This window comes from Diadema setosum, chromosome 17, assembly GCF_964275005.1.
Source record: "Diadema setosum chromosome 17, eeDiaSeto1, whole genome shotgun sequence".
In the NCBI taxonomy this organism is placed as follows: Eukaryota; Metazoa; Echinodermata; class Echinoidea; order Diadematoida; family Diadematidae; genus Diadema; species Diadema setosum.
Genome location: NC_092701.1, coordinates 5,755,686 through 5,777,171, shown reverse-complemented (window position 1 = coordinate 5,777,171; position 21,486 = coordinate 5,755,686). Strand labels below are relative to the sequence as shown.

The 21,486-nt window shown below is 36.4% G+C and overlaps 1 protein-coding gene across 1 annotated transcript in view; it reads left to right on the top strand.

Annotated features, from left to right (window-relative positions):
* LOC140241121 (uncharacterized) overlaps positions 1 to 21,486 on the top strand; it is a 95,109-nt gene that overhangs the window by 17,028 nt on the left and 56,595 nt on the right. Inside the window, exons 6-8 of the mRNA XM_072320888.1 lie at positions 112 to 1,655; positions 19,625 to 19,786; positions 21,031 to 21,213. Of these exons, the coding sequence (XP_072176989.1) occupies positions 112 to 1,655; positions 19,625 to 19,786; positions 21,031 to 21,213 (1,889 nt within the window). The remainder of the gene's footprint in view (positions 1 to 111; positions 1,656 to 19,624; positions 19,787 to 21,030; positions 21,214 to 21,486) is intronic.

Genomic DNA, 21,486 nt, shown 5'->3' with positions numbered 1-21,486 from the left:
TATTGGATTAATCTATTACTCTGATTAGTTGCCATCCTAAATGTGTTACACATATCTCCGTATTTGCATGCACAAGAAGATTAAATTTTTTGCTTTTTCGTTACTTCCAAGGGTCATCACGTTACCCATCCTCACTTTCAGAGGAACAGGTGCAGCAATTCAAGGAAGAGCTAAAAGAGTATTACCGCGTGTCACGATGCAAGGTCACAGTGGATCCACTCGACTTCATTGAACGCGTTAACTTGGATGATATTTATACAGATTTGAGTTTGATAGATCAGAGTGACATGCATAAGACCCCGCTATCGTACGAGGATATTTTGAACAACAATGGAAGACTTTCAAAGCGCCTCCTGATACAGGGTGAGGGAGGTGTAGGCAAAACTACCCTTTGCGCTAAAATCGCCTGGGACTGGTGCCAAGGAAGGGTTCTTCAGCACGTAGAAATGTTGCTGTTCATTCCTCTGCAAGATGTCACAGACGACAAAAGTATTGGTACGATTGTAAACAGATATCTCTCTGATTCAAATGCAGCGACACATAAACAGATAGACGATTATATCTCAAAGAATCCGAGCAAAGTTCTACTCGTATTTGATGGACTTGACGAATTTAGAGGGAAACTAGACGGCAAGAGCAGCAGTGAGGTTATTCGCATTCTAGGATTTGAGCAATACAAGTCATGCAAGGTAATTGTGACCACACGACCATGGAGAACGGATGAATTCATGGAGGAAAAGAATCTTGCTAGTGCTTACACTTTTATTAGCATCGAGGGATTTAACAAGGAAAATTTATCAACGTATATCAAGAGGTACTTTCGGAGCAGAGCGAGGGACGGTCTTGCAGAAAGCTTAATCAATTTCATGGAGGAAAATGATGTCATCCGGTTGAATATGACCCCGTTTCCTATTTACTGTGCAATGCTTTGCCTCATTTGGAAAGATCTCACTGAAGAGAGACGAGAAGAAATGCAAAAATTGAAAACATTTGCCAAGATCTTTAAAGAAATGATCTCTTTTCTGCAAGAACATTATGCATCAAAAATGTCTAAAGCTGTACATTACAGGGATGTTAATGAGCATGTCAAGAAAGCTGGTCAAGCAATTCAAGACATAGGTGAGATAGCACTGAATGGTTTATTGGCCAGGAATTTTTCATTTCCTGAGGAACAATTCAGCAAGTGCCGGGATGCCATGGAAACATGCTGCAAAGTCGGAGTCTTGACAATAGAGAGAGATGTCATCAGTAGGGAGCATTTGCGTGATGTCAACATTTCATCGTCAGATATGACAAGGGTTTCCTTTCCCCATAATTTGTTTCAGGAATATATTGCAGGGATACATATTGAGAATGTATTCGTCAATGATCTCCCCAGGTACAGAAACCTGAAGCAAAAAATTCTTTTTCGATTTCAGGAGTTCCGTTTCATGCTCTACTTTGCATCAGCTTTAAATAATGAGCTTGGCCTCGATCTCATCCGTGGCTTGATTAGATATGCCAAGAAAAATTTCTGCGTTGACATTGCGTTTGAATGCCATACTGAGGAGGCCACCAAAGCAGTAGGAGAACAATGGGAAAAATATATACTATCATCGTATATGCCGGAACACACAAAGTCAGGAATTGTGTTCATGATACACTGTGATCAAGTGGTGAGTAATACAGAATTACGTTTGACTTTAAAGCAAACATGAATATGTGGCATGGCTCTGCACTTCCGAAACCGTACTTTACTTGGGCCGATATATATATATATATATATATATATATATATATATATATATATATATATATTAATGTAATATAAATAATAAAATATGATATAATGTAAATATTATATAATATGTATGTTTCATTTCAGTCATATATTTTAATATCAAAACATAACATAAAAAAAAATCAATCAAAACACAAGTGCCTTGGTAAAATTCATATATTTTGAATGGAGGGATCATAGAAAGCACAGCACAAGAGGCTTGTTTGAAATGATCCCGTACAAACAATTATTGCATTTCAATTGAACAATTATTAGAAAAATTTAATTGATAAAACAAAGGTGGAAGATACAATAAAAAGTGAAGAAAAGAAGCAGAAGTAGAAATACTGCATTGTTATACTTATAGTTTATGTATTTTTTCTTATAAAGCATTTTAAATTGACTTAAAGTCTTCCTATTCTTGATTGATGGAAGAAGGGTATTTAAAAAAAAAAAAACATGTTAAAATATGCAAGATCGAGTTTTTGAAATCCGGTTAATTGGTGTGTGAATATTTTGGACATTCCTGGTATTGCAATTTTGAATGGAACAATTTGGTGTAAATTAATTCTGAAATACTTCAGGAAGAGCATTATTACCAACTTTAAACATAAAAATCACACTTTCCAAAGAAATAAATTCTTGAATAGGTAAAATTTTCATCTTAAGAAATAATGGCCTGTTGGAAGCTAAATTTGAAGAGTGGATAATTAAACGAATACTACGTTTCTGTAATCTATGAATGCGATCAATATTTTCTTTGTAGTAGAATCCCAAACAATACTACAATATTCAATGTGAGATGAATCAAAACAATAATACATCTTTAATTTTTTGTGGAAGAAATTGTAATTTGCGCAGAACACCAATACTTTTCGATATAGTTGAACATTTATAATTCACAAGAGAAATTCCAGAACAATTTATCATCCATAAAATACACCAAAACATCTTATATCATAATTCTAGTTAATTTCCTTACCTGTATACATCACATTCAAATTACTATTAGTTTTAGTATCCGTTACCATCAGTGGCGTATCTAGGGAAAACGGCGCCCGGGGCAATCACGAAAATTGCGCCCCTAATCTCTGAAAAAGTGTTCAACCCCAAAACCATCCCAGTAGGGACTTTAAACAAAGCCCACATGATGCTTTTTCAAGCACTTAAAAGGAATCTTTTGAGGGTGATTTAAATGTAATGAATTTTGATAGATTTTGGCGAGCGAGCGCAGCGAGCGAGCCGAAAATTTTTGTATTTCAGCTTACAAAACATGGAATTCTTGTCATTTTTTGCTTACCAAATCCTAATCCAAAATACAATCCAAATCCAAATACCTAATCAAGATATTATAGTGACGGCCTTATAGATAACGATTTATACCAAAAAAATGAGGACTTAAAAAAATACTCTAAATTAGTGCGTGCGAGTGGGCTGAAATTTGTATATGTCCTCGTCATCATCATGTATTGTTCTTATCTTTTTTATATAAATTTTTGCGAGCGAGCGCAGCGAGCGAGCCGAAAATTTTTGTATTTTAGCTTACAAAACATGGAATTCTTGTCATTTTTTGCTTATGAAATATCACAATTATAGCGACGACCTCATAGATAACGATTTACACCAACAAACTGAGGACTTGAAAAAATACTCTAAATTAGTACGAGCGAGTGAGCCGAAATTTGTATATTTCTGCGTCATCATTACGTTTTTTTTCTTATCTTTTTTATTTTTTTTTGCGCCCCCCTCCCCCGTATGTTCGAAACCGTTGGCGTCCTCTTTTGATCCAATCGGCGATCGCTTCAGAACGAATGAAATTGCAGTCGCTGCTCCGTGTAACATTTTTCCTGCTTAATATAAAATGACATGAGAGAACACAATAGACATTATCATTTTGTCCGCGTCATCGTCACGTTTTGTTCTTATCTTCTTCTCTTTTTTTGTACAAATTTTGGCGAGCGAGCGCAGCGAGCGAGCCGAAAATTTTTGTATTTCAGCTTACAAATCATGAAATTCTTGTCATTTTTTGCTTATTAAATCTTACAATTCTAATCAAGATATAGTGACGGCCTTATAGATAACGATTTATACCAACAAACTGAGGACTTGAAAAAATACTCTAAATTAGTACGAGCGAGTGAGCCGAAATTTGTATATTTCCGCGTCATCATTACGTTTTGTTGTTATCTTGTTTGATTCGGGTTTTTTGCGCCCCCCCCCCCCCCCGTATGTTCGATACCGTTGGCACCTTCTTTTGATCCAATTGGCGATCGCTTCAGAACGAAAGAAATTGCAGCCGCTGCTCCGTGAAACATTTTGCCTGCTAAATATAAAATGACATGTGTGAACACAATGACACTGTCATTTTGTCATCATCACGTTTTGTTCTTATCTTCTTTTTTATATACATATTGGCGAGTGAGCGCAGCGAGCGAGCCGAAAATTTTTGTATTTCAGATCACAGACCATGGAATTTTTGTGTGAATACAATAAACATTGTCATTTTGTCCGCGTCATCATCATATTTTGTTTTTATCTTGTTTGATTTGGTTTTCTGCCCCCCCCCCCCCCCACCATTCTCCCTCCCCCCTTCCGGGCGAGTTTTTTTTTTTTCCTTCTTCTTCTTCTTCGTTTTTTTTTTCCTTTTTTTTTCTTCTTCTTCTTCGTTTTTTTTCCGTGTTTTTGCGCCCCCAAGGAGTGGCGCCCGGGGCACGTGCCCCCCTTGCCCCCCCCCCCCTAGATACGCCACTCTATTTTACAGACATCCAATTGATTATACATTCACGTTGAACATTCATGCTATAAAATAATATCTTCGAATTCGTGCCTTTACAAAATACATTTGTGTCATCTGTAAATAATATAATAATCTACATCATATGTTCAATGCGGCAAATATAAACATGTATATATATGTATAGAGAGAGAGAGAGAGAGAGAGTGCGAGAAAGGCTCCCGACCGCGTGTAGAACCAGTGTAGCTCCTTCATAATATTTATTCAGTTCTAGAAGATAAAGGCATTCACGGACGTAGCTAGGTTCAACATATGATGTAGTTTATTCCCAAGCTTTCGGTCTTTTTAAAACCTTCACCAGGGCTATGAAGTCAGATACAAAAGAAACAAAACTTGCTAATATTAACATGGCTGCAGTCCTTGGCAGTATAAGTCGAACGAACATGGCAGTCTACAATGACCATGCATCTCATCAATGGGTTCGTAGCTGTATAACAAGATACGATGATAGATAAATCATTTCATATTATTGGGGACATTTCATAAAAATATAATCATATCAGACTGAGCATTGCCCGTGTTACTGGTAATAATGAGGTTATATAACAATAGCGCCAATTTAGCATCCGCATGGTGTATGCTATATGACATTAGACTATAATAATAATGTAAAGCTGGACATTTTCATATGATTGTTGACAATAATACAGAGCATAAGTAATACGACACAGTGCTGGAACTCTGCAATATATATATATATATATATATATATATATATATATATATATATATATATACACTCAGGAAAGAAAATCAACTTTTTTTTCTCGAGTTCATATTTTTCATAGAATAGATCGATAAAAATAAAGGTATTATACCATAACTACTTAGAAGATAATCAAATTGGCTATCAGCCTAGGAGGTCAACATAAATCGGAAGTTTAGGCATGAGTGAATACATTCGTTTTTGTCCTTCAAGGCACAAAAGTAAAAATTGCAAAAAAAAATGACATGTTTTTCATTTGCAAATACTCTACAGAATAGCAGTTGTATCAAAGACTATTTCAACACAACGAGATACATGAATGAAATGAGAAAATAAGTTTTCATTTATTCTCTTTATCTCTTCATATTAACTTCAAGCGAAATCAATGTGGGAAACTAACGGGGGGATAAGAATTGTCAACTCAAACCTCAAATGAAAGGAAATAAGGAAGTAGATGATGATTATCAAAGGAATGAAACATATCTTATTCTTTAATTTAGTAATTTAAGACTTGATAAGACAAATTCAGGAACCAAATGTTAGTTACAATCTTCCAAATTTGATAAATCAATTCTAATTCCTACCATTTTGGTTAAAATTGCTTCTCTCATTTCACTTGAATTCAGATTTGACAGATTAATTTTTCATTTTCCTCCGCTATTTTTAGCCTCTAATGATCTTTTGGGCTTCAAGGAATATCATAGAGATCATAATTATGTACATATCTATTTTTTTTTTTGATTAACTTCATTCATTTTTGTTTAAAATCTGTCCTGTGTTCATATGTTACATGGAAGAGTACGTACGCATTGAATGACAACTTGTTCATTTGTGCACTTTTTACTTTTGTGCCTTAAAAGAGAAGTATATAAAGGTGTCCACTCATGCGTAAGGTTTCAATTTTTATTGACCTACCAGGTTAATCCATTTGTCTAACTTTAATATGGTACCCTGCACCACAAAACTAACAAAAAGTCGCCAGATATGGATTTTTAGGTTAGGGTAGATATTGAAAGAGCAGACTCTAAGCTTTAAAATGATGTATAACTCAATACAAATGGACTCCCCTAACCTACCTAAATACTGGAAAGAAAGCACACTCTCTGGAAAAGTGTGAACTGAGAAAAGAGGCTCTGAAGTACAGGGTCTATTCATGAGCTTAATCTCTACCAAGCCGTGCTCGCTCTGCGATGAATGGGACAAAACACAGGATGTCAACCACCGGAGACACAACAATGCAGGGATTATCAGATTAAGCTGAAATTGAGCATATTCTATCAACACAGTCTTTCCATGATTATTGTCAACTAACAAAGCGGTAGCATTATCCTTTCAAAGGTTATGGACTTGAAAGTTAAGTGCACGAAAGATTTCAAGAATTTTGAATTGAATTGAATTGAATACTGAAACTGCACTGGTCTTGCACTCGAGACACAGTGAACAGTTCCACCACGTTTATTTTCATATTTCACTTGACATCAAAATACATCCCCCCCAAAAAAAATAATAATAATAATACGAACGAAGCAAGATACAAAATATGTTATAAGTCGGGTCATGAACAGAAAGTGCGTCAGCATGCGTAATAAACATAAGACAATTCTCTATAACTTGTGAAATATTATGGAACCGCAAAAGCAAAGCGTGTAAACGCAGGTTCCATGAAAAAATACCGGTGTAAATTTGCTATGCAATCAATGGAGAAAAAAAAATAATAATAATACGAACGAAGCAAGATACAAAATATGTTATAAGTCGGGTCATGAACAGAAAGTGCGTCAGCATGCGTAATAAACATAAGACAATTCTCTATAACTTGTGAAATATTATGGAACCGCAAAAGCAAAGCGTGTAAACGCAGGTTCCATGAAAAAATACCGGTGTAAATTTGCTATGCAATCAATGGAGATAGGACACAAAGTAATGATGACGAAACGATATGAAAGCTTAAATTACCAAAGTACAAAGGGAAAATGAAATAAAAGAGAAGAAAAAGAAAAAGTAAAAAAAAAAAAAACAAGAACCCAAAGAATAAGAACTGAGTGAAATATGGCATATAGATACACAAGCATATACGTGCACATTATCTATAATCAACTTCATGAGTTAAAAATGTTAATACAGGTACGGATGCAGTGAATATATAATGGGAGCATAAACCAGAAATATACATTAAACGGGGATACTGCGCATATAACATTTAACAATTCTAATCAGGCTGGTTATATTCATTTATTAACATTGATTTCAATTTTTGTTTAAATCTAAACATACTAAAACAATTGATTAAATCGGCGGGAAGATCATTGCAGAATTTAGGTTCGGTAAAAACAATTGTTTTTTGAGCAAGGAGTGTGCGAGTACGTGGAAGGTGAAATGAATCTCTTTGTCTTGTGGGGTAAGCATGGACGGCATAGTTTTTCTGAAACATATGAGTAAATACGTCAGGAAAGCCGTTTGCTGATAAGCCGTTGGCTGATAACTGAAATGTGCCTAAGTTGTATAAAAACAAGTCAGCAACCTTAAGGAGTCTGTTTTCAAAGAAGAAATAATTCGTGTGACAATGATAATCGGCTAGATTATCTGAACGAATAGCCCGTTTTTGTAGTTTGAAAATTTTTTCAATGTATAATTTGGCACAGTTTCCCCAGGCAAGTATTCCGTAACAGAGATAGGGTAAAATAAGCGTTGCATATAAATTTTTCAAAATATACTTAGGGAAAAAAATGTTTTAGCTTATTTAAAATTCCAGTATTTCTCATTATATTGAAAAGGGGCCACAAGATACTAATAATCATTCTATACTCTCCCAAAAAAAGAGTTGTAGAAAAACTGTTGAAAACACACTTTCCCAGTCGTGTTATGATCTCAAACTAAAGAATAATGTAAAAGAAAGATAGCTCTTTCAGAAAATATGAAAAACGCAAGGTTGACATAGTTGACCCATTTCACCTGTTTTGAGTCCTCACGTATAATTAAGGGGTGCAACTCTTTGTTTGTTTTGTGATGCACGGTCACATTATAATGCATTATTATTTTGTAGCCAAATATCTATGAGAGACATACTAGTAAATTATATAATATAAGCGGCCGTTTATCTGTACCAAGGCGTGGGGGGGGGGATGATGGGTGATAATCCTCATATGCAGCCGGCGCAACGTGGAGGAGGGGGGGGGGGGGGGGGGAGTCTGCCCCCTGTTTGTTTGGCTTTTTTTGTGCAGAAGATATAGGAAGTGAATGTTTGGGCCCCCACTTTTTTGCATGAACTATAAGATAGGAGGAAAGTGGCGGCAGCAAAAAAACACAAAGATATATATATGTGTGGCGCTCCGACAAAATGAGTCATAAGTCGCAAGGGGAGTTTTCCCGTAATGAGCCGAAAATGAAGGCGAAGCACTACTCGGGTCGAAATTTTTTTATGACGGATTTTGATTCCTTTATGTTTTATCTGTTTGTACAGAAAATTTCAGCGTGTGAAAATGAGTACAAGTGTCCCAAATCACCGTTTTTTTGAGACAATTTTTTTCGGTTACATTTTTTTCGAACGCTCGCCTTTGCGTTGCGTTTCGCACCTATTGTTCTTGCCAGATGGAGACTCCGCCTCCGTTGCTAGGGTGTATGCTAATGAGGCATTGCTCTTGACCCATTTGAAGACAAAACAAAGCATGGTGCGCGCGGCGGCGTCGGCGGCCAAGCGGCGAGGGCTATAGAATTACGCAATAGTATTGAGCAGACCAAGGCTATTGATTGCATGACCAGCGAGTTTCGTTTGATACATGCACTCCATTTCAATGAGTGGTGATTGACATGACGCACAAATCGCACTGAAGAAAATAATTCCAACGAACGATCACGCAAAATTTATAATACTTTATCTATGAGCTAATACAATGATCACATATCGAACTCGAAACCTTTTTATGCGTGTGTGTACTTTTACAACGGTTATTAATTGGCCTCATTAATGAATTTGTTCAAATAATCATAACTTTCGTTCCCTGGTATGTGACTTGCTGTTTAAAGTTCATCTCTGGAGATATAGTACGGCCTAAGTTGTCAATTATTCTCGTTTTTATAAAGTCGACAATTTGTGTGATAATTCGCCAAATGTATGTAATGCGTGCTATTATTTCCCTGGTTAATGAAACTAATTGCCTTATTTCTTATGATGGTTTGGGCCGTGACGGCATGGAGAGAAATCGGAAGACAAACATTATTAATGCCCAAATAGCTCGTGTTCCCTTTGGAGGATATTCTGACTCTAGTCATCTGTGTATTTTTTAGAAGTAGGACCTATTTGAGAAAGGGACAGAAAGCTGTGTCGCTACTCAAAAGTGTGCTTCTTCATTTTGTTTTGTTTTTTAATCAGAATGTTTATAATGATAGCTGTTTGCCGTGTATTGCGTGTAGCTGACATGTGAGAGGTCAAGTCTGCAAAGAATTAGGTTGGCTAACAGCTTTGCCAAGTAGCAGCGCTAATTGCCCATTGAATTGCGTATTCTGAGGAATTTCGAATGAAAGAACTCGGCCGGCAATGTTCACGCCTTGTATCCGAGTAAACCCCGCATCAACGAAGCCTTAAACAATGAAAGGTAAACTTCCTGCTATCTAGGGGTGGATAATCACGCAACCAGTATTCTTTCTTCGCCATTGATAGCAGAATCAGTGACGGAATGGAGCAACAGTGTTGGAGGATCGGCATTATGTCTGCTAATTTGTAAAGGAATTTTTCAGTCTCCTTTTGTGTTCAGAACCACAGTCAGTGACGCTAACTTACTCTATCTCCTACAAGCTATCGTTACCATCTTAAAACGTGAATTTTATGAAAGGCTAAAAGTGATCACGGAATCAGTTCTTCCGCGTGACACATGCAGGCTTTTATAATAGCATACCAAGCTTAAATCGTTTACCTGTATAGAAAGGGCGGGGATACACACTTATCGCAATCATTCGGATTTGAGAGTGATACACTCTACTACTTTTCTTCATCTTTCCCCCGACAAAGACCATGGTAATTCAAAACAAACAAACAAACAAACAAACAAGCAGTTGATTTATATCAGAACGTAGAGATTTTTTGTGTTTCATGCATGTATAGGTCATCTCTTGATGTATAGTAGGCATTTGTTGTCGTTTTTACAGCGTTTCCTAATAAATGCCTATAGCGAAAACCCAACAAAACTTCTATCAAGGAGGGAAGGGAACTTAAATTTAAATATCACATAGTTTACAGAAATCAGACATGTAAATAAGGCAATCATATACATCCACACGGCCGATTGTAATCTCTTACTTTGATTATCAAACATGATCGCCTGCATTTACGTGCTTTTTTCTAATTTCTTGAACTTTGCCTCATTTTCTTTCTTTTTTTAAAACAATTGCTCGAAACATTTAAAAATCGTAACACAGGCTGCCATCCCACAACATAATATTCCATTTGATTTGTCACTTATTGTTGGTCGGGTGACGCCAAATGTTGGAATCTCGAGCGATGATACACGGCATTTTGTTTGTTGGTTTTCGTCTCATCGCTCAAAAGAATTTTGACTACGATCACAAGACAATGTCATAACTGATGGTTTACAGAAGTGATCATCAATTCAGTAAGGTTTAGTCAAGTCATGAATTCACTTTACCCATCATGACTGTCTAATCGAACTACGACATTGTTTGGGTAACCGCGCCTTTTTATTCTCATAGTTCAAACTAATTCTTGACATAATCAAAACAAATAATTCTTTATTAAATTTCTCAAAATACTCAAAAGACGGCCTAAGTCAAAACTTTCTACAAAGATTGCCTATACGGCAATCTTTACTAGCCTAAACAAGTTTTCTAGAGCTATCAGTTCCCCCTATGACAATGACTTCGATCGCGTTTTGAACTTGTATCGAACTACTTTCAAAACAGCTATTACCTTTGTAGTTCGATTAATAAACCAGTCTTTTGAATTCATAACCAACATTCGTAATCGTAACAATACAGTAACATAGTACTGCATGTCAATAAAAGTTGGAAAATGTAAATGCTATAATAGTAGCGCAAAAAAAAAAAATGAGTAACGATTATCTTCATACATTCTAATTCCTAGTGATGTCGCTACGAAAATGACACATGGTTTGGTTCAAGCAAATAAAAGTAAAAAAGGAATGGGATATACTTCTAATGATAGTACCACGCCGTACAATGCATTTCACTGTATTTTGTAACATTTGGTTACTACGTTTCTGTGCGCTTTACGTACGGAAAATAAAAGGCAGATTGGTGCTATTAACATGCTAACACGCAACGCATTCAAAATGTTTTTTGAAATACACCGTATACAATATAATGTTTTAGTATACGGTTTGAAACTTTGAATTTGCGAGTCCTTTATGAAATTATAAGCAGGGTTATTACATTATCAAGCAAAAATTAAAGTATTTAGGGATTCGGATTTGCGCAGGAGACTAACAGTGCTATATATGGCGATCGTTCGCAACAGAGACAATCCTCTTCAATAGATATACAATGCAATTCTGTTTTCATGAATTGAAAGAGAAACGGAAAGAAGTCAACTTTTTAACTTCATTTAGCTTTCTCACCAATTGAACTTGATTTGATCTGCCATGCATGATATCGCTGTGTGCTCTATTAATTCTATTAAATCATTTAATCGGCGTGCTTGTTTTTTATGCAGAATATCACAGGTAAGTTTAATTCATTGAAGTTCATAATGTTTGTACATATGGCGTGTTCGTTGTTTTCTATTTTCATTTTTATGATATATCACGTGTCCATTATCTGATTCTGACCACGAAAATATGGCGACTGTTTAAATGCGGAGCATGTACTGGAAAACTGTAATGTCTCCTGCCAGTATAGACAAACTAATTTCTAGTCTATCCCCGCTTAAAATTGAAATGAAATTGAACAAAAAACAAAAAACAAAACGAAGTTCGACTTTCAGTAGATTTCAACCGTTTTGTATAGTGCCTGATTCATGCAATGGACACAATTCTTTAGCACATAAGCAATCACACAACTTTCGTGAATAGATGTGTCTTAATGATTGCATCTCATGGAAGAAAACTCGTCTCCTTGCCTGAATTTTAGCTTCTTCTTGTTCAAGCTCGCGTGAAAGAAATAGTTGAACATCAATCGCAATCATTAAGAGAGGCACATCCTTAGAAATAAGCACAGGAGTACTGAGACACACTACGAAATAAAAACGGGCCTTTTATCGCTATTGACAACGCATGACATTGAAATGCTTTTTTTTCCTTGGGGGAGGGGGGTATTACAATTGATTATTCTGAAGGTTCGTTAATCACACAATGAAATATGGTTTGCTATTAGCTTAGGTTCGTTAACAAGAAAATTAAATGCGGTACCTTTCCGGTAGTTCCTTTACCCGAAAGTAATCAAGCAATCATTTTTTTTCTGATAAGGTTTGTGAATACAAAACGAAGTTGGTTTTCGTCTCATCGCTCAAAAGAATTTTGACTACGATCACAAGACAATGTCATAACTGATGGTTTACAGAAGTGATCATCAATTCAGTAAGGTTTAGTCAAGTCATGAATTCACTTTACCCATCATGACTGTCTAATCGAACTACGACATTGTTTGGGTAACCGCGCCTTTTTATTCTCATAGTTCAAACTAATTCTTGACATAATCAAAACAAATAATTCTTTATTAAATTTCTCAAAATACTCAAAAGACGGCCTAAGTCAAAACTTTCTACAAAGATTGCCTATACGGCAATCTTTACTAGCCTAAACAAGTTTTCTAGAGCTATCAGTTCCCCCTATGACAATGACTTCGATCGCGTTTTGAACTTGTATCGAACTACTTTCAAAACAGCTATTACCTTTGTAGTTCGATTAATAAACCAGTCTTTTGAATTCATAACCAACATTCGTAATCGTAACAATACAGTAACATAGTACTGCATGTCAATAAAAGTTGGAAAATGTAAATGCTATAATAGTAGCGCAAAAAAAAAATGAGTAACGATTATCTTCATACATTCTAATTCCTAGTGATGTCGCTACGAAAATGACACATGGTTTGGTTCAAGCAAATAAAAGTAAAAAAGGAATGGGATATACTTCTAATGATAGTACCACGCCGTACAATGCATTTCACTGTATTTTGTAACATTTGGTTACTACGTTTCTGTGCGCTTTACGTACGGAAAATAAAAGGCAGATTGGTGCTATTAACATGCTAACACGCAACGCATTCAAAATGTTTTTTGAAATACACCGTATACAATATAATGTTTTAGTATACGGTTTGAAACTTTGAATTTGCGAGTCCTTTATGAAATTATAAGCAGGGTTATTACATTATCAAGCAAAAATTAAAGTATTTAGGGATTCGGATTTGCGCAGGAGACTAACAGTGCTATATATGGCGATCGTTCGCAACAGAGACAATCCTCTTCAATAGATATACAATGCAATTCTGTTTTCATGAATTGAAAGAGAAACGGAAAGAAGTCAACTTTTTAACTTCATTTAGCTTTCTCACCAATTGAACTTGATTTGATCTGCCATGCATGATATCGCTGTGTGCTCTATTAATTCTATTAAATCATTTAATCGGCGTGCTTGTTTTTTATGCAGAATATCACAGGTAAGTTTAATTCATTGAAGTTCATAATGTTTGTACATATGGCGTGTTCGTTGTTTTCTATTTTCATTTTTATGATATATCACGTGTCCATTATCTGATTCTGACCACGAAAATATGGCGACTGTTTAAATGCGGAGCATGTACTGGAAAACTGTAATGTCTCCTGCCAGTATAGACAAACTAATTTCTAGTCTATCCCCGCTTAAAATTGAAATGAAATTGAACAAAAAACAAAAAACAAAACGAAGTTCGACTTTCAGTAGATTTCAACCGTTTTGTATAGTGCCTGATTCATGCAATGGACACAATTCTTTAGCACATAAGCAATCACACAACTTTCGTGAATAGATGTGTCTTAATGATTGCATCTCATGGAAGAAAACTCGTCTCCTTGCCTGAATTTTAGCTTCTTCTTGTTCAAGCTCGCGTGAAAGAAATAGTTGAACATCAATCGCAATCATTAAGAGAGGCACATCCTTAGAAATAAGCACAGGAGTACTGAGACACACTACGAAATAAAAACGGGCCTTTTATCGCTATTGACAACGCATGACATTGAAATGCTTTTTTTTCCTTGGGGGAGGGGGGTATTACAATTGATTATTCTGAAGGTTCGTTAATCACACAATGAAATATGGTTTGCTATTAGCTTAGGTTCGTTAACAAGAAAATTAAATGCGGTACCTTTCCGGTAGTTCCTTTACCCGAAAGTAATCAAGCAATCATTTTTTTTCTGATAAGGTTTGTGAATACAAAACGAAGTGAAGAAGGCCTAAGTATTAATTCCGAATATTTTTCAGTATTATTATTTATGATCCGCTTCTCAAACGCAGAAAGATTGTAACTGCACATGTGATGTAAAAAAAAAATAATTCCGCTTAAGCTACAAATTGTTTTTTATATGCTATGCTATTAAAAAAGTGACTGAGAATCATTGTAAACCCAACGTGAAGCTGTCAAGCCTACATCAACCTTTGCTTCTGATACGTATAATATGTGCAGCATTGGCAAGCGTGATAAGCGATAATTACTGTGCACGCAACGCCTATAAAGGAAATGTGCCTTTAATATGGCGGGACTTCATAATGTTACGGCTGTATACAGCTGCAGCAGAAAAGACGCGAAAGCAGTTTTTGATGCTCTGCAACATTACGACCATGTGCGTAATTTGAGGGTTTTAAGAACACGCAAAGAACACGATCTCAAAAGACGACTATCGTTAATCAACTTCATTGACTTTTTCTACCGATGCTTTCTTTTGAACCCCCGCCTAGAATAGGTTCTCAGGTTCTATTTAATAGGTATTGGTACTTGCTAAACGCATCCTCTTCAGTTTCCATTGACAACAACATGGGAGGAGAATGGAAGCGATGAACGCCCTCGCTAAAAGACGCTTCTCGTAAGACGCATTGCGTGCCCGCCTACAATAGGTTCTCAGGTTCTATTTAGGTATTGGTACTTGCTAAACGCATCCTCTTTAGTTTCCATTGACAACAACATGGGAGGAGAATGGAAGCGATCAACGCCCTCGCTAAAAGACGCCTCTCGTAAGACGCATTGCGTGCCTTCTTTTCTTTCTACTGTTTCCTATTGTTTGTGAGTTAAAAACTTGCGGCAAACCACAACGCAGCCGACACACAACGCGTACCGACTCATTCATGCGGCGGCAGCGGCACGGACACAAACGCGCCGAAGTTTACATTCGGGCTGCCGTATTGGTCAGAATCGTTAATGATAGACCTGTCCTGCGATTGGTTGATTATCTTACATTCCCAAGCTATCGCCTTATACGGTAGTGCGTGCGATGGAGCGTAAACGCCGTCGCTAAGCAGGACAGTTGTATTGTTTCGTCCCGTGAAAGAAACAGGTTGTGAGCATGAACATAGCCTGAACTTTGAGAGCGATTTTCTCCGTTATTTAGAAAATCAACTGACATAACAAACGTGGTTAATATTCGTTTTTATGATCTATGGGGATGTCGAAATGAGTTGTATTACATATCAGTGTAAAGCTTAGAGTCTGTAGAATTCACCTATAGGCATAACTACGATTTCATTTTTTGCGACTTTTGACTCATTCCGACGGAGCGCCACACACATATATATATATATATATATATATATATATATGTGCCCCTGCATCACAAAACTTACAGAAAGTCGCCAGACATGAAATTTTATTTGAGAGCATGTTATATATATATATATGTGTGTGTGTGTGTGTGTGTGTGTGTGTGTACAACGTAATATATACATATGTATATATATATATATATATATATATATATATATATATATATATATATATATATATAATTGCGTTCCTTGTCAGCCGATTTTCGGCGAAAAATGGCACGTCAATGTGAAGACTTTCTTTGTTTTTTTAGTTGCTGCTTGAAAGCCTATTTTGATCCCCATCATTTTCAAGAACGTAGGCCAGCGTTGGCATAATACCCACACGCCCGCAATCTGGAGCCCTAAATTTAAATGTAACAAAGTAAATGACTGGTAGTATAGATATTTAATCTGGGTGTGTTAAAATATTTTAGATATTTCATCATATCATTTGGGTTCCTCTATTTCATTTTAAGTTAGGTCACTTAAAATCCAGGAGGCGTTGATCCGTTCTAATGATGGGGGGGGGGGGGGAGGTGGAGACAAAACTTGGAAAATATATGCGAGGGAGAGGTGTGACTGAGAAGGTGGAGGGTATGGGAGGGGGTTACCCAACACTAGAAATTTTGCAATTTTAGACATGTCATTCGGAGATCTAGTGTTCATATTTAGTGAGATATTGGTGTTTTTTCCCCTTTTTATCTTTGTCAAAAAAGTCAGAAACCTTCATATTCACGGTAATGGAAAGTGTGGAAAGGGAGTAGGCCCCATCCCGCATGAGAGAGATTTTGTTTTGGTTTTTGTTAGGCCTACATTTTAGCTGTTATATTTAAAAAGTCAATCATCAAAATCAAACCATTAAACAAGAGGTAGCTTTTGCACTCTTAGAAAAAGGACAATATGCCGTATACACGTTTTTTTATTAAAATTTTGGAAATTCTTAATCAAAAGGGTATTAACTTTATTAGAGAGAATCAAGCCTCGGAAGGGTTAATTGGAAGAGCAAGTCATCCTTATGAGAGAACGTTGGCATTTTGTAAATGAAAGATCAAGTGCACACTTTTTGATGAAATAGGAAATCTGTCAATGTAAAAAATAAATAAATGCACAAACAGGGGCGTCCATCCGTTTTCATGGAAGCGCGGCAATACTTGGTTAGTTTTAAGATGACATAACATTTTTGCCTGGAAGTGATTTAAAACCGCCTGTCGCCCTCTCTGGGTGGATTTAACGTGTTTCCTCAAGGTTACTTATGTTCTTCATTTGAAATACAATTGTACATAAAACATGTTATCTTGGAAATATCAACCCATGAAAGATAACATAAACAAATGACAAGAAATGTCTTTCGCGGACTTTGAATGCTACAGTATACCCTAAATCAACAAAACTTTAAAAGTTTCTTTGACGATATCAGAGTTTTGCGGTTGGGAAAAGGAAATACCTGTTACACCCTCGTATCAATGCAATGCCTGCAGGATTTTTCTTGAAACAAAGTGTATAGATAAATAACCCACTAGAGATTCTCTGTGACAGTTTCTTTTTCTTTGCCAGGTCAAAAAGTCAAAGTTTAAGTGAAACTGCTAGATTTCACTTCTTCCTCTATATCTCGGAATTGACTCAAGGTATCATTAAACTTAGCACATATTTGTGCATGTCCTGCCGGACAGTAATTCTTATGGGAATTTCAGTGTCATATTACAGTCAAAGATCAAGAGTCAAAGGCCTGATTAAAGTAAAAGTTTCCTATATAATAATGAATTATTGAATGCACAAACTTGCACAGTAAAGCCATACATCAAATTAAACGTAGTTCAAGGAAAGTAAACATTAGATACATTAATTGTGACAAACATGTCATTGTGATATCTTACCAATTATATGAAAATGTCATCACACATTGTCAAGACATATCATAGACCTATAAGGAGAATCATGCATTATGATGGAGGCATACCAGTCAATATAACGACATTTCTAGTTAGAATTGAAAAAGAACGGTCTGATATACTCTTTTGTGGAATGTTAGGGAAATTGTCATTTCCCGAAATATATCGAGTTTAAGTGTACGGATAGGCACCGAGCCAGAGAAGGGTAAATTAAGAGCATGAGGGAAATGTTCAATATATAGGCATTTAAGTGTCAGATCTGATGCGCACTTTTGATGAAAATCAATGTTCTGAAATTCATAAATAGAAGTGTACTGTTTGAGAGGGATTCGGAGGGGGTATCCTCATCCCACGCGAGGGAGATTTTGCATTTTCAGAATTGAAATTCAACGATCTGGTGCACAGTTTGAGTGAAATATTTGGACAGATATCTATCAAAAAGCAGGCAGTTTTTCTTAATTTCGGATGTTATTGGGGGACATAATGACATGCTTCCCCCTAACCCTCCAGAATCGACGCCCTTGGATACAAATGGATGGGAAACGATCGAACGGGGAAGGGTGTCGGGGACGCGATGGAGATTTTGCATATTCAGGATTGAAATTCAGCAATCTGGTTTGAGTGCTTGGACAGTTTTCTGTATAATAAAATATGAAACAAAGAGAAAATTCTACATTAAATGGGGAATTTAGGAGGGGGGGGGGCAAATGATATATATATTTGCCCCAAATATTTTTTTCCCCGGACAGAGCGGGGGAGCTTTGCATTTTTATGAATGCAATTATTAGAACAATCTGGTGCATACTTCTGGTGGGGTATTTGGATGATATGCGCCCCCAAAATTTCCATGTAGGCGGGACAAATTCCCCTTCGCCCCCGTTAGAATCGGCGCCCTTGACCATTCCTGTGTATGCCCAAAGATGACTGAGTCTTCATTGTTTTCTCTATCATTCAGGAAATGGGGATGGAAGAGTGGTTCAATTCTGGCGGTTTTCTTTTTCACGCAATTTGTAAATGGTCCCAAGTGGCGTGTCAGATGCATGTAACCTTATACTATTTTAGGTTTTCAACATCTGGACCATGCTTTTAGTGGATACTACTACGTGTGTATTTTCCCGAAAAAAAAAAGAACACTGTTAAGCTCTCTATAACTCTCACAAGTGGCGTTAGAACGTCATGCAATTTGCCATAATTAATGTAATCATGTATATATTTTTTATATCGTATATCATATTGTTTTTGTGTATTTGTTTGTGTGAAATGTTTTATAAGGAATCTTTTTCGAAAAGTTTTTAGTGATTAAGACAATTTACTTCCCATTAAAAAATCAGTGGGGAAAAAGTAATTGCATTCACTTTTTACTGAAACTTTGAATTTAATGCAACTTGAATATAAAAAAAAAACACTTACATACGCCAAACTGCTGGTAAAAAAAAATGACAATATACAACCTGAATATACTGCTGTATTTGAAAGCGAGACATTGTATTTTTTATATATATTCATGCAGCTGCGTGTAATGTATTGTAGAATGCTGAGGGTGTTATATCCAATGCGCAATAATGGGTATGCAGCATGCACCCCTCTCCTCCCCTTCAAATCATGCATTCATGAAGACAGAAATGACGATAACAACTTAATGTATAACCTTGCACATTGCCTTGGATATCATCACACTCTTAAGATTTTTTTTTCTTTCTATTAATTGTTATCTCTAACGTTGGTTTTCATTAGAAATCGTTATCTATATATGATGTGAACTGTGGAAAGACTCTTTCACGTGACGTGGCAGTGGGCATCTGTTCCACCAGTGTCCTGCACAAATTGATGATAAATAACTCACACTTTCACAAGGACTTCTACAAAATTATCAGGGAAAAGGCTTCGACATGTCAGGTAAGACTATTACCACGATACCAGAATAAGATTGTGCTTAAAATTGTAGTTGAATTTGAAGTCTCAGGTTCATTTTCAAAAGGCATAACACAATGTCGACTGTTCTAATATTTCTTAATATGAAAATTCAATGCTGAAGCTCGATACGATCAATTGAATCGACTGATTAATCTTCTACATCATTCAATACTATCATTATGAACTTTATCAACCAATGATGAGGGAAGGGGGATGAAAGATGGCAAACGGAAAATAAAGAGAAAGCAGTGATAGTTGAGCCACTGCCTCAGGTGACATGGTCCGATTACTTTGTCTTCTTCAGAGAGTGGTATATGTAAGCCCTACCAATTTATTCCAGTTTCAGTTTGAACATTTGGTTGCTATTATTGTTGTCTCTTCCAGAAGGTCCATGATTCCACCGGTCACCATATCGATGAGAGAACTAGCAATTACTATTTTCTTTCACACGTCTCAGGTGTCTTAAACCAATGACTTTGGACAGTGCTAGAAGATACCCACCTCATTTTTTTACATGACATCCACTTCTCTTGTAATACAACAGGAACATAGAATAATATAAAACTTTCGGTTGATCAAACGGCAATCTAAAAAAAAAAAAAAAATCGTTCGATCTTTTATGTAAATAAAAGCGTATCTACCTGTTTTTAGGCATTTCCAGGCTTCTCAAAGTACTTTGACGTTTTTTTTTTTATGCTTTCTTTCCGAATTCCTTATTATTGTCATAATGAGAAAGTTTCATCGTTTGTTGGCTAATGCAGGGCCGGCGGAACTGGGGTGGCGGGAAGGGGGGTGCACCCGTAAATAGGAAAACAAAGGGTGTCACCACTTTGCTCCCCCACTCCAGTTTCACTAAAGAAAAAAAAAATAGAATGAAACCTTTCAGAGCGGCGAGGTCTTTGTTTTTGCGCTTGAAACCCTTTTTAAATTACTTTTCAGCTGAAGAAACTCGGAAAGGGAATGAGAAAAATGCGTTGAAGACTTTGTTTTTCTTTCTTTTTCTTTTGCTTGGCAGCTAAAAGAAAACCGGAAGTGGCACGAGAAGTTGCGCTGGAGGTCATTTTTGTTGTTTTGTTTGTTGTTTTTGTTTTTGTTTTGTTTTTTTGCTTGTTAGTTCATGAGACCGGGATGTGCCCATTACCATTAGAAACATGGCGTAGACCATGTAATGAATGTGTCTGTGTGTGTGTGTAAGTGTCGTTTGCTGTTTTTTTTTTCTTTATCAGATTGAAGATCTCAAGTGGTCTTTTAACCGCTCTGAGGAAAAATTACGGAATCAAGTCTCGATGGGAGAACACTTGGCCACATGGGTGTGCACTATGCCAAGTCTCTCGAGATTTAAGGCTGGGTGCTACTACTTGCCCGAAAATTTCCTCCCTACGGCTGCCACCTTAGCATCATCCTGTCAGGTATGTCACGTGATATACTGAGCCTCACATTGACCAAAAGTAATTTTGCTTGTGTTTGTATTATTTTTTTTTTCGGTCATTGCTTATCACTAGGAACAGCTCATTTTTCCATAACGTCGAAGGCGGAAATAGAATCACTGGCAAGACAGTGCAAGAGCACCTCTGACATGGATGAGAGTAAAAAAAAAAGTAACATGGAAAATCACAGGCAAAGACATTATTTTATACGTGCTATCGGCTTGAGATGATGTAAAAAAAGAATCAGAGAGTGGG